Source organism: Octopus bimaculoides, chromosome 10, assembly GCF_046866305.1.
Source record: "Octopus bimaculoides isolate indiv1 chromosome 10, ASM4686630v1, whole genome shotgun sequence".
Taxonomy (NCBI): domain Eukaryota; kingdom Metazoa; phylum Mollusca; class Cephalopoda; order Octopoda; family Octopodidae; genus Octopus; species Octopus bimaculoides.
This window is the reverse complement of record NC_142937.1, coordinates 90,442,338-90,462,336: the sequence shown is the minus strand read 5'-3', so window position 1 is coordinate 90,462,336 and position 19,999 is coordinate 90,442,338. Positions and strand designations below refer to the sequence as shown.

The 19,999-nt window shown below is 35.0% G+C and overlaps 1 protein-coding gene across 1 annotated transcript in view; it reads left to right on the top strand.

The window, feature by feature from the left end:
• Window positions 1-13,062: 13,062 nt before the first annotated feature.
• The window catches only part of LOC106869415 (signal transducing adapter molecule 2), a 62,965-nt gene continuing 56,028 nt past the window's right edge, over window positions 13,063-19,999 (top strand). The window contains exon 1 of the mRNA XM_014915146.3: window positions 13,063-13,237. Within this exon, the coding sequence (XP_014770632.1) occupies window positions 13,195-13,237 (43 nt within the window). The 5' untranslated portion in view covers window positions 13,063-13,194. The remainder of the gene's footprint in view (window positions 13,238-19,999) is intronic.

Below are 19,999 nucleotides of genomic sequence, written 5' to 3'. Positions count from 1 at the left end.
AAGAACTAATTTGATAAGTAGAAAGTTGAAATGTTATATTCATGTTATAATATTTCAGCTCAAGATTTGAATTCAAATTTCTTCACTTTAATAAAGGCAACAGATTCAGGAATGCTGCTTTTGAAAGAATTAGAGGATCTAGAAAGATGCCTTTGTGTCCAATCCCAAATATAAATTAACAACTGCAGCCCATAAAAAAAAAAACAAAAAAAAAACACAAGGCATTGAGGAAATATATCTTTAATTCCATTAGCCTAAAAATTAAAAACACCAGAGAATTATTAAAAGGGGACAGTGCAATGCCATAATTAAGTAGTTCACCAACATAGAAAACAAAAACACTGTAGATTTAGGGACCACACCAAACGCCCTCAGAGCCTTTTCAATCAGCATAGCATATCCATCAGATATGTTCCATAGACTTGAAAGAGCATTACTACCTGGAGCTTCACTCCTGGTATGGCCACCCTAGGTGGGCCAGTCTCCTGGGGAGGTTCCAGACTAATGGTGATCTGTGGTATGTCAGCTCATCGCAGCCCCTATTCTGTGGAGGACTAACTAAGATGGTAGCCCCTATTCTGTGGAGGACCAACAACCTATTTAGAAGAACCCTCAACTCATTATAACACTGACCAGAAGAAACTAGACTGCAGTGGTGGACCTGATCAGCTCTGTGCGCCATGATGCATCCGTCATCAAGCAAGAACTCTTACATACACAGATACATTTCTAAATTGCTTCTCCAAAAATGTCTTAGAATTCTTTAAAAGCTTTATTATCATTATTAACAAGACTGACACTCATGTAATGATTAGCAGGCAGTTACTCTTGCCTTATGAGGATTATTTTGGAGTTAAAAAACAAATCAAGGAACCTTTTGATGTGTCTATGACTCTTTCAGAGATAAAAGGCAAAACAAAGAACTTTGAGTAGATTTAAAGTATACAAACTAGTTGTCCTTCTCCATTAAGGAAAGAATAAGCCCCCACCCAATATATGATAATATAGAGTGTACAAGTTAATAGTCTCCCTCCACAAAATTGGTTGTAGCATTGACAAATTTTGGAATGATGTAAGTGACATAGTTGAGAAATTTGATTTTAAAATAGTTCTCTACACTAATCATCAATGTTTTATCCATGACATTAGATCTTACCACAGGTAAGCACAACTACAGAAAACCAAATAAAGACAGTTTATATAAAGAAAAACTCCAGCCATCACCCTCTACAATCATTAAAAAAATCTTGCAAGGTAATATAAGTAGAAACATATCCACCCTTTCCCCCAGCAGGGACATATTCAATTGGGCCACACTCCACTACAGTGACTCATTTATAAGAAGTTGCACCAAAGAAGAATTAGAACACGTGGAGCCAACCCCAACAAAACAGCAGAACTAAGAAAAGACATCATCTAGTTTAAAACTTCCCTCCATATAGCATGAGCATAGCATTCAATGTAGCTGATTATTTCCTGCCCTTGATAAGAGAACGTTTCCTGTGAAATACATATTGTAAATATAAGCTCTTCAATATGGCTGTCTTTGCCTTTCAGTAAAGGCAGCCATATTAAGCCAATGGCAGTGTTGTGCATGGAGTAAATGTAAATAGGAAAAAAAAGTATTTCATCTCTAAAGAAGATTTAATAATCAGAACAATAATAATTTTATTAATAACAACTCATTTCAGAAACTTAGTTAAACAGTTATTGGTCTGCTGACCAGAAGCAATATAGTGCATAACTGAAATATCTCAACTGTCTACAGAGTACTTGAAACTTGATAAAACCAAACACTTTTGCTCTTAAAGGATTGTTCTAGACAGTGGAATTTCTAGGAACTCTATCATGGCAGAGTTCACCAGCAAAAGTAATTTTGATATATAGGCACTTCACTTGCGATTTCAATGAGGTAGCCACTACATCATAATTCAATTTGTTCAATGTATTAGATTTAGCCACCAAATATTCTTAAAAATCATATTCTTAGGCATAAGCATAGCTGTGTGGTTCAATTCACAGCTACAGGGTTTGGAATTCAATACTACTACACTAGACCTGAAAAGAGTCACGGATTTTTACCCTTCCTTCTCAAAGTAATGTAAAAAATGAAAAAAGAAATAGAGGCACACATTAGATAATGTAGTCATAGATAGACTACATCAGGGAAATAAAATAGGATGGCTATGACTATAATACGTTTGACCATATGACTGTTGGATCAAGACTGCTTGGAGCAAAAAACATGACAGAAACAACTAACAACTTTCATTATGAAAACACACAACCAAGACTTAAACTCACAAGGTAGATCCATCATTTATTGAGTTATGTATTTGTTAATCTTTGTTATTTGTTTGGGAAGTGGGATTGTACATATGAAGCTTCAAAGGCATTTGAAGATTAACATAGTTGATGTTCCACTTCTAACAGCTGTAAGTCAACATATGAAGGAAAGACATGAACAGGGAGGGGATTCCAGAGAGATAATGTTTTAGGGAGAAAGAATTGGGGAAATGGTTGGTGCAGGAGTAGGAAGTAGATACAATATGAGTGATGACAGAAGGAAAGACAAGGGAGACTGACTGGATTTGGTGTGAGATCAATCAAGTCCAAAAAGCAGAGGCCATTGTAGTAAGAGTAGAAAAGGTTGAGAGAGAAGACAAAATGTCTGTGGAACCGTATCATGAAAATTGTTCGAAAACAATGGTTTGAAAACAATTATTCAAAAAGCAGTTATTTGAAATAAATATCATTTGTGTACTTGATTCTTAATTTTATCATTTTTGTTTAAATAAAAATATTTAGAATAATTAACATTTCATATAATTGTCCTTTTGAATAATTTCCATTAATATAATTATCCATTCGAATAAATGTTTTTCGAATAATTGTTTTCGAATAATTGTTTCGAACAATTATTTTCGAACAATGCTAACATAATCCTGAGGGACAGAGATTGGAGTGTGTTGGAGAATGACTTCTGGTCAATTTGTCTGGTGGCATTGGGGGTGGGAAGGGGTGCAGTCTAGCATGTCTGTATGTGCTGTAGCAATAGTACCATTCCAGATATGAGAGCATTATTTCATTGTGTGTCATGGTTAAACTTTAGTGATGCAGAAATGATGAGATTACTTCTTCTTCTTCTTCTTCTTCTTCTTCTTCTTCTTCTTCTTCTCCTCCTTCTTCTTCTTTTTCTTCTTCTCCTCCTTCTTCTTCTTTTTCTTCTTCTTCTCCTTCTCCTTCTTCTTCTTTAGTCCCCAAGTCAATCTTGATCAAGTAGATCTATAATCAAAGATGTTCCAGCTTTGTCTAACCCATCTTTCTGTATACCTAGGATTATGTTGGCTAAAATATCCTTCCTGTTTTAAGGCAGTAGGGTGTTATTTAAAGAAATTTAGCTGCTATTTCTAGCAAATCAAACAACCGTACAGAGGCTCCTATTTTGGTTGGATGCAAAATTCAACTACCAAAAGTACCGTAAGAATCAGATTGAGTTTGAGAAGTTTAAATTAAGTGGCACAGCTTTTGTAATGGACACATTTTGCCAGTTTTAATGCTTAACCAAAGAAAAACAAAGAAAATCTAATTTTTATTAAATTCTATAAAACAATTTCTTTAAAGAACAACAAAAGACATTAAAGATCAGAGATTCAATTAAAGTTACATCCACACTACAGCTAGAGGAATAATTTTTGTTAAGATGGGAGAATGACCAAAGGAAAAGACCCAGCTGTGATTGTTTGTTTCCTAAGGCACTTGACTGGGAGTTGACACTTGGTCCGGAGAGACAGCTGAAAAGTCATCTCTTAATCACCTTGTCCTTGTTGAGATCAGACATTGTCTTGGTTTCAGAGGCCACAAGACAGCTCATTCTGCTGGAACTAACTATGCCTTGAGGTGAATGGCGCAAACTATCAGGAATTGCAGAAACAGGTGCAGGAGCAGATGCATGTCAGTGGAGACAGGCAGTAGAAGGTTCAAAGGTCAGTCTTTCCTTTGATAAGGCCTGTGGAGCCACGGGTATTACAGGAGTGACCAGAGGAAGACCCATCAAAAAATAATGTAGAGGCTGAAGAAAAAGCATCTAGATAGCTCTAGCTAAAAATAGATGACCAGTGGGATCAGCTGAATGCTATTTGGACACAGGTCAAAGACTGATCGACTTTAGTTGGGTCACCCATTCAGACACAAGCCAAATAGACATACCAAAGTGGCTTGTCCTAACTTGAACAAACCTTGTGGCCAAGAACAAAAACACTACTTTGGCAGCGAAGTGAACACCAATTTGTTCAAAGGTTCAAAGGTCACGCTTTCTTTTGGTAAGGCCTGACAGGGAAGTGAATACCAATTTGTACCAAACCAACTATCAGAATCAGAAACTACCTTGACACCAAATGGTAGGACCTAATCATTACAAGGGACTTTTGAGATGTAGGACTGTAAGCTATCATAAAAAAGTATTTTTGTTGTATTTATTACAAGGCATTATCACAGCATGGCAGCTTATTAAAAATGCTGAGTTCTTCTCCTTAAGATCTGCTTTTAATGTCATAATGCAACCTCTTTGACCTTGAGGTAGTTATCATAGTTGTTTAGCAATGGTAGTTTTCCTTACAACCCCAAAACCAGATAACCTAATTCCATTTTCTTTCTTTGCTTATCCAATAAAAAGTGCCACCTCCTATTTTTTCTAAGTTGACTTACCCCAGAGAAATCAGTTTCACCAAGAACAACAACATCAATGTATTTGTAAAACAAAAGCCCTCTCCCTCTCTAAAAACAAGGAGCACCACCCTGAAGAGTTTGTGCCTTCCATGATTTAATACTCAGTTTTCCTTTGACAGCTCTCTTAAAATCATTTTATTGTTTCAACTGCTATAATTAAATGCACCAGCCTGGCAAGCCAGAACATGAATACTTTTAAAAACTCTTTTTACCACCCCTTCATCGTTCAAGAAAAGCAATGCCATGTCTGAAAAAAAAAAACTGTTTTGTCACCAACAAAGAGCATGGACTGGATAAATACTCATTAATTAATTTTTTTTCTTTATGCTATCATTTGACTCTTGTCATTTTGTCACTGAAAAGAATCCCAGTTGAGGATTTCCAGTAGTGTCCTCTGTCTGTCCCCATTGTTGTCACTCATCACTAGTGAACCCAGTGCTAAATGGATAAAAAAAAAAATAATTGGAATAGAGTAGCAGTAAGTATAAGCTGACCTCTACAAGGTCCAGTCCTTGCTGCCGTATGATGGCTTGTGTATGTCAATGACCCTGAGAGCCATGTCAGCAAGCTCCTGGTAGGTCTTTCTACGCTGGACCGGTCAAAGGATATTATTTACGCTATTCACATTTGACAGATGTTTGTCCTCATCTTGTTTGTTGTTAACACGTTTCGGCTGAAACACTCTCCAGCCTTCATCAGGTGTCTTGGGGAAATTTAGAACCTGGGTTCTCATTCCTAAGGTATTTTTTGATGTTACTATCATTATCATTATTATTATTATTATCATTATTATTATTATTATTATTATTATTATTATTATTATTATTATTATCACCGCACTTATCAGTTTTGCCAATAATACCAAGTTGGTGCAATCCATGCTATGAAACAGCCTTGGTTTTTTTTTATCTCATTACGAAAAGTAAATCCTTATGTATTTATATATATATATATATATATATATATATATATATATATATATATATATATATATATATATATATATATACATACATAAACACAAATATAACCTTCATTGGGCAGTTCAGTGAAGGTAAAGCAGGCTAAAACTTCAAAGTCACTGTCAATACTATTCTTGTAGAAGAATAATAAATATGTACTCTACAAAAAGTATTGAGTAATCCTTCAATTTAATGCAAAAAATTTGTTTTTATTGTGAGTCAACATAAGGCAATGAGTTGGCAGAATTGTGACACATAAAATGCTGAGCAGCATTTCTTCAAGCTTCATGTTCTGAGTTCAAATTCTGCCAAGGTTTACTTTGCTTTTCATCCCTTTGAGTTTGATAAAATAAGTACCGGTTGAGAGCTTGGGACGATGTAATCAACTAAATTTCAGGTTTTGAGCCTATAGCAGAAAGCATTATAACTTGACATAAAAACAAACATGAATATACATACATCATACATACATACATACATACATACGCGTGCATACATGTATGCATGTGTGCACACACATACACAATGGGATTCAACACTGTTTCCATCTGCCAAATCTCTCTCATAAGATCAACTCATAATATCAAAATGCTGCTGCACAGTGAGATCAAACACAGAACCCTGGTTAGGTAAGATAAGCCTTTTAAACACGCAGCTATACCTACACCCACGTTGCCACCATTTGTTGGTGTTGCAGTAGACTGAGCATGTCTAATTGTTCTTCATAGAAAATTATCTTTCTGCAGCTTATCAAGTTGATCAGTGGCAGTTGGATCAATAGCAGACCCAGCCAATGAGTCAAGCAGCTTCCTCATTCACTGTTAGGTGTTCCATGCACTCTCTGTTATTCTTTGGTGGAGCTTTCATCTTTGCTTTCTATCGATGATAAACTTTGTCATGTACTGAAGCTGTTCATTTTGTCTTGAAGAGACAATTATAATATTTTTTATCTTTCTTCTGGAGAACTTCCAAGTCAGCAATTAAGAACAGTGTCCACATACTATTAGTCTAATAATGCCACTGCAGTGAGGTGGTTCTATATGTTAGGAATAAATTATATAGGTATAGTAAAGCTTTCAGTCAAGACTGCTTGAGATATATTGGGGGAGAGGGGAGAGTATTCTTTCTGTACTCATTCGGGACCAGGTGAATGGTGTCTACTATTATTGCATGTGAAACAGGCGAAATCTATTGAGAAAGATAACCCAACCACCTAAACAGTATAATGCTTGCATATGAAGTGTGATTTGACATAAACATTGAGTGCAGATGATTTTACCAACACTTGAACAGTGTTGATATTTTTATGGTCCTGTAAGTTAGTGGTTTGACATAAGAGACCAATAAGGTAATTACCAGATTTAGAAGCAAAAAATAAATCCTGAGGTTGATTTGTTTGAGTAATATTCTCCAAGACAGTGCCCCAGCATGGGCATAGTCTAATGACTGGAACAAGTAAAAGATGAAACAAAAGATAAAAGGTATTTGTGTGTGTGTGTGTGGGGGGGGGGTATACATATATATAAATGTGGTAATCCTGTCAGTGCAGGTGTCACTTAAAAAGCATCCAGTCCACATTGTAAAGTGGTTGGCATTTAGAAAGACATCCAGCTGTAAAAACCTTTCCAAAACTGACCTCATTTGTACTTGTGCCATGTAAAAAGCACTAAGTCCACCCTGCTGGGTGGTTGGTGTTAGGAAGGGCATCCAGCTGTAAAAATCCTACTAAAACAGTCACAGAAGTCTCCTGTCAAACCGTCCCAGCCATGCCAGCATGGAAGGCGGACTTTACACGATGATGATGATGATGATATATATATATATTATTATTATTATTAATATTTAGTAGAAGTAACAGAGTGACTCACTGTCCAAGTGTTTCATGGCTGAGTAATGAGAAGTTTGTTTCCCAACCACATGGTTCCAGGTTCAATCCCACCACATAGCACCTTGGGCAAGTATCTTCTGCTATAGCCCTGTCCACCAAATTCACTGGAAAGGCTTTGGTCATTCTGGGGCTATGGTATAAGACACTTGCACAAGATGCCATGCTGTGGGACTGAACTTGGAACCATGTAGTTGGGAAGCAAAATTATTACCACACAACCACACCTGCGCGTGCGGAGAGAGAGAGAGAGAGACAGACAGACAGAGAGAGAGAGACAGAGACAGAGAGAGACAAACAGAAATGGACCTGTACCAGTAAAAGAAATATAACATATGAGTCCAAGAGTTACTTCCCTTCTTTTGTACGCCATGAGAACGTAATTTTATTGTTGCTAGACAACAATAAAATTACGTTCTCATGTTTAGAGTTTACAATTTCCACTAATTATTATCGTTATAATGTCCTAATGCATTATCAGTTTTTCCTGGTAACTGTTTGAAAAATTGAAGATCTTATGTTTCATGATAGCATAATTTATTTGACATTTGACTTGTAGTTCTGTGGAATTTCTTTCTTTTGCTTGGAAATAATATTCAGATATCGAAACGAGGTGAACTTCCTTGAATTGAGTTCTCTATCAGATGTTTTTCAACTCCATGGCAATATATTGTCAAAGACACAACCATGATCATCCCATCTTTTCATTCAATCATTGTATCCTGGTCTTCATTATCTTGTGTCCTTCCTCTAATTTAAGACTGTAGAATATAATGGAAGAAGATTTTGACACTATTTCTAGCAGGTCAAGCGACCATGTAAAGATTCTCTTGTGTAATTCTTAATCAGTCTTGATCATGCAAACCTGATCGATCGATGAGCTTTAACCGTGACCATTCTATCTTTTCAGACATTGTGCATCTAGGAGTGACTGATCTAATATGTACTTTTTTAAAGTAGTAGTTTAAGATTTGACTACTTTTTTTTAGCAGGTTGAGCAACTCATTACAGGCTTTCTCATTGAATTTATCAAGTTAAGTTAATGACGTTCATAAATTTGGATAAACTCCTATGCCGTGAGGAGGGAAAGAGAAAAGTGCTGACATTTCGGGTCAAATTCCTTGAACTCTGTTTTATTGGCTATTTCACGTATCGTGCCACCAATTTAATTTCCTAAAGAAAGGAATAAACGTCACAACTTCCCATTTACTCTGTTCCCCCCTTAAAATATAAAGACTGTATGCTGACAGATGTGGGTTTGAGTAGCCTTTGACTTCTTTTATGAAATGGAGTTTTTAACTCAATGTTTACACACTATCATTTATAGCTTTATCTACTTCAAGTTCTTGTCCATATTTCAGGTTTTTTACCTCAAGACCTAGAACTTACGCCTGGTTTCATTTTGAAAGCATGACGTTATTATAGAAAAGATTTGGCACAGGTAAGATAAGGTTTGTAATTATGGGAGGCAACTCATGTATACTTGGGTTGTTTGAAGACGATGGCTGCAGTCGACCATTTGGTTGTCTTAAACACTATTCTCCCTTTAGTCACCAACAGGAGGCAAAATTTTCAGTTGTATTACGAAGACCCCTAACAATTAAAAAATATTGTTTAGTAAGAATTTAAGGAAAAAATTGAAAGTGAATTTCTTCGTTTTTTTTTAAAGGAAAGTGGAGGTTTTATTTTATTTTAAGGAAATTTTCCAGCTATGTTAGATATATATGTGGTACAGGAAATAGATTGTTTATATATATAAGAAAATGTAGTGTGTTTTATCGTAAGGTTTTATTGAAAATATAGTAGAGATAACTTAGTATGTAGCAGATTAAGATCTGAATAATTTTTGAAGAGATTACGATAGAACTGGAAAGTTGTCCTGGATTAAAGATGAGGGTTAAGTTTGCTGTAGGAACTATGGCTATTTCTAAAAAGGTAGGAGTATTGTCCAGTAGTACAGTAGAGCAAGTGTTATATATATATATATATATATATATATATATATAAAAACATATATACATACATATATCAAGAATGCTGAAGTAAGATCTTTGTCAGCCACTCTCCAGCTATTTAAGCTGTATATGGCTATGGTACATCTGCACTTAAAGTTTGCATCACCAGTCTGGAAGCCCTATCTTGTTCAGCATATCAGTCTCCTGGAAACTATTCAGAAACGTGCAACTAGATGAACACCCACCATCAGGCATCTACCATACTCTGAATGCATTGCATCTGGCATCTGATTTCATGGACCCCAACAAGATTATCCACCATCATTCTAACAATAAACTTGGGCACCTTTTTGATTTTGTAAGCATGTTCACTCATGGACATTCTTACAAAATCAAAAAAACAACATAATTCCCATGGCTTTTGGAAACACTTTTTCATGTTCAGAATTGCTGAAACATGGATTAGATTACCAATATCAGTGGCTGGTTGTCAGAACACTGCATTCTTCAAGATTTCCATGCTTCCTGAAATTCGCCAGCAGTTCACCTCATGTCCCTGCTCCATCTTTTCTTTTTAATGACTTATTCTATTCTATTCTGTGTACTTTTCATGTACTTTTGGCTATTTTTTCTGGTGAGTTCTAGTGCACCTGAGTGCCACCCTTTTGACCCAGGGCAGCACTACCTCCTCCGGGCACTTGATGTAGGCCTCCATGTTGAGTCTGAGGCAGTGTGATAGGCTGAATGGAGGCATAATGTTGCCATCGCTAGTGATCACTCTTGGTACATGTCCTCAGATTGCCCCCAAACCCTTTGAAATGTTCATATTGAAGCTTCCAGCACAAATGCCAAGCAGTACAGCATGTCATTTCCAAATTTCTGACAGAGTGAATTACATCATGGTGCTGTTTTTCTTACAGATGGTGCCCAACTGACCTTTCTATACTGTGTAGTCAACAAAATCAAAAACAATCAATGCGCATAAACGAAATAAAAAATATAAAATAACAACAATTTACCCATCACACCCTGTATATATATATATATATATATATAATCATAGTGCATTAAGCTGCTGGCTAGACAACTGAGGAGGATTCACAGATTCTGTAACTCTCGATATACAATGCCTCTACATTGTTGGCAACCACTTAGACATGCAGTTGTTATCATTACAATCAACACATTTTTGCCAATGAGTTACAAGTTTGTTTATTCCGGTAACATAAAAGTTTGGAGTTCTGGAGCTGATGAACTCTTTGAATGCGCTTTCAATATCAGTTTGATTTTTTAACTCCTTCTCTCGCAGGAAACGATCAAGGTGCTGGAAAAAGTGGTAGTTGGTAGGAGAAAGGTCTGAGGAATAAGCTGGGTGGGGAAGAACTTCGTAGCCAAGTTCCCTCAACTTCAGGAGCGTCATTAATGAAACATGTGGTCGAGCATTGTCATGAAGAATGGTTGGCCCACTTCTGTTGACCAGTCTGGGACGGAGGAGTAGCAGTTTTTCTTTCCTTTTGGCAATTTCATGGCAATATATTTCTACAGTAATGGTTTTTCTGGGTTTTAAGAAGTTATAGTGCAAGAGTCCAGCAGTACACCACCAAACGTTTTGTTGATATTGCGAGCAGTTTCAGCTTCTTTACATTCTTATATGAAGTTGAATTGCAAAATTTCTTGAATATCGTACTTTGACAGTTCCATTTCTAATGATTGTAAGAACGGTGGAAAAAATGTCAATGTTAATTTATTGATGCATTTGGGAAAGTCTATGTCTGCATTATCAGACAATTGCAAAAAAAAAAAAAGAAAAAATGTTTATAAAAATTCAAAACTCTGCAAAAATCCGGTACAAATTTTTAATGGTTCAAAATGTTGCTTACTTTTTACTCAGTCAGATATATATCTATATGACTGTATGCACGTACGTACGTACGTATGTGTTACATAGGTAATTAAGTAGAGTCAAATTATTGAATGCCATACATAAAAACTTCTTAATCAATTAAAGCTTCTCTCTTAATTGGAAAAAGAAAGTATAAACTTAAAGACAATTTCAAGAAAACTAATTTCTGAAGTATTTTGGAATAAGAAAATCTGGTTTTTGTTTTATGTGCATGAGACAACTATGGACATGTTTCCAGCAATTGGTCCTCATCAACATAGGATAATAATCTTATTAAGCCTGCCAATCAACTGATGAAGATATTTTTCATACTAGAAAGAGAGTACGATTAATTTTTTTTACCAGTTTTAAATTTTGCATACATATAAATAAAGATAACATAATTATATAAGGGTGAATCTTGAAGTGGAGACAGCTATAAATGATAGCAATCAATATACTAAAAAAAAATGTGGATGGAAAATAAGTTAGTAAAAAAAAAGCTTATGAGTTATTTCCCTTGGCTTATATTTTTTTATTTATCTATATTTAGACACCTTCAGTCGCCTTTCATAATATAGGCGTGGCTGTGCGGTAAGAAGTTTGCTTGCCAACCACATGGTCCCGAGTTCAGTCCCACAGTGTGGAACTTTGGGAAAGGTCTTCTACTATAGCTTCGGCCTGACCAAAGACTTGAGTGGATTTGATAGAGAGAAACTGAAAGAAGCGCGTCGTATATATATATATATATATATATATATATATATATATATATGTGTGTGTGTGTGCGTGTGTTTGTTCCCACCTACCATTGCTTGACAACCGATGCTGGTGTGTTTATGTCCCCGCATTATGCCTGTCAAGTTCTCGTAAACATATAATAATTCTAGTGAAACACATTCACTAATTTCAAAAATAAAAATAATATATTTCTAAATCTCTCTAAGAGATTTAGAAATGTATTACACACACACGTATATATATATATATATATATATATATATATATATATATATATATATATACACACGCACAGAAAACTTAGGTGTGTTTTGGGTCAATATAACAAAATCTGTTAAGTTTTTTGAAAGTGAAGTTTTGTGATTTTATGGCCCATTCAAGTAGGGAGTTACTGACTGAGGCGTATCTGGATATAGGTATAGGTGGCTTGACTGGTATCCCTTGAAGAAATTTTATATAAATATGAAAATTTTGCTTAGTCATAGCGCTATTAATAACATTGAACACACTGTATATATATGCTTCAGAATAAAGAGTTCTGCAAGTATAGAACATAGGAAGTTAAGTAAATGACAAAGGAACAAGAATTACGTAATCAACTTCATTAGCTTACAGCTGTTTCTGCTATTAGATGCAGTGCACCTAGATCTGAATATTTGTGCATTACTTTATAGCTTCAAAAATAATGTACAAGTTTATTTTGACGCCTTGACATACATACACACACAAACATATATATACATACACATATAAACATATATATACATACACATATAAACATTATATATATATATCCACACATACACACACAAAGATATAGCGAGAAAGCTAAAAGGAAGTTGTCGACTCAGTCTCACGTGGACCGATGAACAATCGGAAATAAAAGCAAGTGACATCATATTGACATGCGCAGTGGCAGCTGTAGAGGAAGTCGAAGCTGTGTGAAGTGTCGAAGTTTTTAGCTTAGTGTCAATGTGAAAAGGAGGAGCTTACATCTGCCGTCGACCCCCCACTGTTGTTGTGAAACACAGGCTACAAAATATGCCATTATTTGGTAACTCGGGATCTTTTGATCCTGATGTTGGTAAGTAACAATATATTGTTAAAGCAGCAACAACAGAAAATACCATATAATATGTATATATCAGTGTAATGATTTGACAACGTATATATACATAGATCAACTACTTCCTTCTGTTGAGATGATGGTCTGTTTGTTATGTGATTCTAGAGCTTTATATATAAAGTGTGGTGTATATATATATATATATATATATATATATATACACACATACATGTATATGTGTCTATATATATATTTGTGTGTGTGTGATTATCTATATGTAGTAATATATTGATGCAGCAGCAGAAAATATTACACACACACACACATAGATATATTGTATATATGATGATTTCACAGTGTATATATACACATATCAAGTACTTCTTTTTGTTATGGTCTGTGTTGTGCTTGAAGCTTCATATATATTTGCTGTCTTGGGAGACTCATTACGCCTATATATATATATATATATATATATATATATATATATATATATATAACAAAAACGAAGTATGTAAGTTTATTCATAAAAATGTATATGTATAAATGTATATAAATACATAATGTTTGTGTATAAAGTTATATATTTATAATAAACGTGTTAGGGTGTAATGTATGAATGTGTATGACTAAATATTTGTGTAAAAGTCTGTGTGTGTATACCCCCCCCCTTTTAACTTTAATAGTATATGATCATGTCTGGTTGTTAAACATAAACATTGTGTTCGACTCGAAGCTGTATAATACTTGTAGTCACTACCAAGACTGCTACTATCTTTGCTCTGACGAACTAAGGAGGGTCTCTTCACAGTCACTTAGCCTGTTAGAAGTCACAGCCAAACCCATATCTTCCCCGAATAGCAGCAACACTCTATCCTGTTGGAGGATTGAAAAGAAAAATAGGGAAGGACACATTTAAAAATGTAGGATCTAATATATATATATATATATATATAAATAGTAGTCATGGTTGGAAGTTGGTTTGTTCATTCAGAATGCCCAGACCAAAACAGCTATCAATGCTGTGAGTCAGTGAAGGGAGCCTCTGTGATTCGAACCTACTAGAATAGGAACCAAACTTCACTGTTTTTGGTATACCATTGGATTTACCCAGGATTATATATATTTAAAGGATGATGAAGGCTGAACTGTCTTTTTATTATATGTTTGTTCGATCTTGGCTAACCTAAAGCTGAACAACAAACACACATATCTGCTATTTTAATTCTAATATCTGTCGCATTTTAGATGGGTTTTTTTTAATGTAAAATATCCCGAGTTATTTAACTTTTTTTCATACTTATGGGGCAGACTAATGGACTAACGTCGTAGTTTTAAATCTTTTGACTTATTTTAAAAACTTTATCGAGCACTCGATGTTATTATGTCTCAGATGGAATGTGTTGTGTTCAACACATGTCTAAAACGCACATCTTAAATCTCTATCTCTTTCAATTCCATTTCAAGTTAATATCCTTTTATCTAATTATATATTCTGGGTTGGTTGTGGTCGGGTTATATGTATGTATAAACGTGTGTCTAATATATATATATGTGTGTATGTATAATTTGTGTACACACACATACACTATAGTAAGGTGGTCGTGCTAGCTACATCGTATCAAAGCTTACTTCATTGTTTTCAGTTTGATGTTGATTATTACTGAACAGAAAGGAAATAAAACATTGCTCTACAGTGTTTAACTCTCATAATATATATCCATTACCCACACAAATAAACTACTATTACTGACATTTTGGCTACGAAAACCTAAAGGCGATCATCTAACCTTCGAAATGAAGACTGCTAAATAGAATATGTTCATGTTTTTTGTATTTTGAGAGTCATTTGGCCCAAACATACGTTTGGTTGTTTATCACTTATACTTCTCTATTAATTGATAAATTAATACATAAATAATTTCCTCTGTTAATTACGGCAGAAATATATTAATCGTTCAGATAAACCATTAAAACGATTTCTTGGGGTTTGGGGTTTTTATTCTATTTGTTATTAGTTATTAAAAAAATGTATTTATTTGGGTCTGCTTATAAAAAAAAAAAGAATATTTTGTATGTCATCTTTTAAAACTCTGGTATGTTCCCTATCATGAATAAAAATCTTTAACATCCTCGTCTTAATGTGCTAGTTCCAAATATATAAAATAGCTGAGTAGTTTCGTGAGAGGTGACTTGTTTTTACGTTCCATCATCAATTTCAATGGGTTTATCATATTGAGGCCAACATATTAAGTATTACCGGGTGGCAGCGCTAAGCAGTGATGTGTATTAATACGAGGTTATTACCAGTTCAAATCCGATTGGGGCGTATTCGAGCCCGTAATGTCTTTTCTCGTGGGCCAAAATTTACACCATTTGTCTACTGTGGGGATTCGAATATGCCTCAAGCATATTTGAACTGGTAATAACCTTGTATTAAACATTGTTCATTGTAGGAAGTATTATTATTGTTTATTCAGTTTTTTTTTTCTTTTAATTCTTTGTGGTGGACGATGTTTATTTACGTACCTTTATGGTGAGGATTTGAACTCTGAACATAAATTACGCTTTTCATCCTTCTGGGATCGATAAAATAAAGTGCCATTCAAGTACCGGGGAATATCGTTTGAATTAATGGCAGTACCTCTGCTTGATCAAAGCACACTGGCTTAGAATTAGTAAAAAAAAGTTTTTGTATTTACCAAGCACCTTGTTAATACCATCTCGAGCGAACGACGCCTCAGTGTGGTCGTCTGAATTGCTAGAAATAGCAGCCAGATCTCTCTTAAATCGTACTAGTATTCATATTAGATTTTTAAAGCAAGATGGTCACGTCAAGAATACTTTTGATCTGAAGTTTGTTTGATTGTTGGTGATGTAAGGTTAAAATATCAACAATAACATTTCCATCTAACGCCTCGTTCTCTCTCACTCTCTCTCTCTCTCTCAGATAGAAACTAAATAATGTAGACTTCTCTGCAAGGTTTCTCGTTTGAAGACTGTTGCGGGAACGTGTCAATGTTTATAGCCAACATATTTAGTTCTTTTATTTGTTGTTTTCGAGAGAAATGGAAAATCATCTTTCTAGAATTTTACACTCGAAGCTAAAACCTATACGAAAGAATATCTCTCATGCGAGAGAAAGGCTTGTCTCTATTATGAAAGTAGTTGATGGTGAAGGGCCATCATAATATTGATATGGCACAATGTAAAAATAGGATATTTAAGCATTTATAGTATGCTGAGTAGTAGAAGTAGTAGTAGGAAGAATAAACAGTTTCGTCTACTTCCTCTGTAGAAATGTCCAACAAATGCTCTATATGGCCAAACTGTTTCATTTAATGTTATCATACAAATAAAATAAAAATAAAAAACAGCTGTCCTCTATATTTTCTCATCGATTCTAAAATATCACATAATAGCAAAACGTGAAATAACATTTTTAACAGAGAAAAGGAAGGGGAAAAAAACGGCTTTGTCTTGTCTATTCACAAACAAAGGCCTTCACTAAACTGTGGAGGTTTGGTCTCTGCTTTTGTAAAACCAAAGTCGACTACGAAATGACAAGACATCATTTTGTTTCAGTTACTGACTTGTTGATTTTTTTTGATATTCCAATTTGTTTCCATTTATGTTAGCTGTATAAGAAAAATAAGCTAGACACATACAATGGAAATGGTTTTATTTGCCTCAAGGGCAATGATTGAGACATTACTAGGAGGGAGTTTGATGATGATAATAATAATAATAATAATCGTTTTTAACATATAAATAACAACAATAATAGATTTCCTTTATTTATCAGAATGGCTTACACAAGAAGATATTGGTTTCTAATTTAGATATAAAGCCAGAAGAGAGATAATTAGGGATTAGCCCATACTATCGACCCCAGTGCTTGACTGGTACTTTATTTTATCGACCCCAGAAGGATAAACGACGAAGTGAACCTCTGAAATTACAAGGATAAATTAGAAAACGTTATGGGGTTTATGCAGTAATAATTATATGAAAAATAGTATACATGTTTGTTTTTCTTCCAAAAATAGTTAATAATAGATGTAATAACGCTTGCTCTAATGTAGTAGTAACTTGTTTCACAATAATATAATAATATGGCTACTAATAATATATTATTGTAAGCATTATTACCCCAGGTAAATCTCATCGATCAAGTCTATGATCAAAGTCTTATTACATCCATGACCATCTCGTATTTTTTTCAGGCATTAGTACATCCTCCCCTTTTTAAGACAAGGTGTGAGTTGATAAAAAGGTTGGCTACTATTTCTAGCATGTCGAAGACACCTCTTTCGTTTCTTAGTATATAGTAGCTGCAACAGCAACAATGGCAAGAGTGTAACAGGAATAATTTTAATAGTAAATAATGGCTATTATCTGTAATAATAACAACAACAATAATAATAATAATAATGATTTCTTTCTTTGCAACATGTAAGCTCAAGGCCGCAGGTTTCTAAGACAGATTAAATTAGATTATACAATGTCCATCCTCGTACGTAATACAGGCGTTTGTTGAACTCGTATCTACAGTTGAGTAGGGTTGAGATGTGGTGATGTTCATGCCTTACTCAGCTCTAGTATTTGTAGAAGTGAGATAAAGTGATGTTCATGCTTTGTTCAAGTTATAGTAGCAGTAGTAATTGTTGTTCAAGCTAGAGACGATTTGCTGCTGAAATTATTCACACAGCATCGTTTACTGTTTAATGCCTTCATCTTCACCGTCGCTACCTTCAATTTCTTTTTCAGTGACACTATTAATTGGCAGTGGCTAATTAACTGAGCAACACTAACTCTAATTCATACATACATATGTATGTTTATATTATATAGTGTGAGAGAGAGAGAGAATTGTGTTAGTGTATATGGACATGTCTGTGCATACATATTAGTGTCTGTGTGTGTGGATAGGTAGATAGATAGATTACTAGACAGACAGATATAAAAATGTGTGTATATATAGCTATATAAATGTGTGTATGTATATATATGTAATGTATGTCTGTATGATGATTTATGCGTGTACGACTGTATCTGTTGGTCTGCATATGCATAGATATTTGTATCTGTGTATGTAGTCTGTCATCATTATTTAACATCTACTTTTCCATTCTTGCCTGGACCTGGTAAGAGCAGAATTTTCTACGGCTAGATGCCCTTCCTAACACCAGCTCCCTCCTGTTTTCAAGTAAGATAATAATCTTCCAGACTATCGAACAATAGACATGTTGCTTTATCATAGCTATGCAGAGAACTGCAAACAAACGACATTGTTTACAACCAATGAAGACGAGGGAAATATGAACTCACTCACTCCCGCGAACACACAACACACACACACACACAACAATTTTCTTTGACTTTCGATCTATCAGATCCGCTCACAAGGCTTTGGTTAGCCTGTGGCTATAGTAGAGGACACCTGCCCATAGTGACTTATAATGGATAGCAAACCATACAGGCTAGTCTGCGCTTATATCAAACTCAAACATCTTCTTGTCAACTTATCTCTATGCAAATTCATTCCATTTACATTTAATGAAATAATAATATATTGAAAATTAATATGTTAAATATGGAATTCTTAATTTGTTAAATATAGAGTCAAGGACAAGGCTAATCCAGCTACCAATTTCACTTAGAAACTGTGGGTCAATTTTGAGGCTCTAGAAAATGATCCAAGATGTTATGTATAACCATGATCTCAGGATTGCAGATCAAACTTCTTAAACATATAGCCATACTATCCCTACTACATAGCATGTATATGTGTATATAAGTGTGCGTATATTTATTGCTGTGTAGTTAATCAACTTTCTTTCCGACCATGTAGTTTTGAGTTCACTCCTACTATGCAGTACTTTGAGTGTCTTCTGCTACAACCTCATGTTGACCAGTGGCTTGACCAATGGCTTCAGCGAATTTGGTAGATGGACACCGAAAGAAATGTTTGCATTCCTTTGCCTTGACATTGAGCAATAGAGTTTTCAACAAACTTCACTGTTCATTATTTACAATTGACGGATATTTGTCCTCATCTTGTTTGTTGTTAACGCAACGTTTTGGCTGATATACCCTCCAGCCTTCATCAGATGTCTTGGGGCAACAACTACTCCAAAAGCATACTCTCCACTCCAATTATGAAGAAAAGAGAGGATAAAACCGATAAACTGTCCACAGTCTGTTTACCCTATGTGAAAGGCCCCTCCAAAAAGACACAAAAGATATGTGGTTCATATGACAGGACAGTATTCAAAAGTAATACAACACTTTGCAAATATCTTCTTTGAGTAAAACCACCAATAGAAGAGAATATGACCAAGAACTGCATGTACTCCATCCCATGCAGTTGTGGTAGGTTATACAACGGCGAAACATGCCGACCCGTCAAAATAAGGGTAGAGGAACATCGCAAAGCTGTGACACGGGGAGATATTGATAAATCGGGTATAGCTGATCATGTATGGAAAAATGGAGACCACCTACCCCTGTGGGATGAAGTTAAAATAATAGACAGAGAACCCCACTGGAAAATACGAAAACTAAAAGAAGCAGCACATATGCTAGGACACAACAACCTCCTAAGCAGACCAAGTGCAGATACGAGTAGCATATGGGAACTGGTATTAAGGAAAGATAGGAAAATATTAGATTTATAAGCCCTACAATTCACTCCATAATTGCCCAGGGGCATATGGTGTAGTGGTTAAGAGCACGGGCTACTAACCCCAAGATTCTGAGTTTGATTCCAGGCAGTGA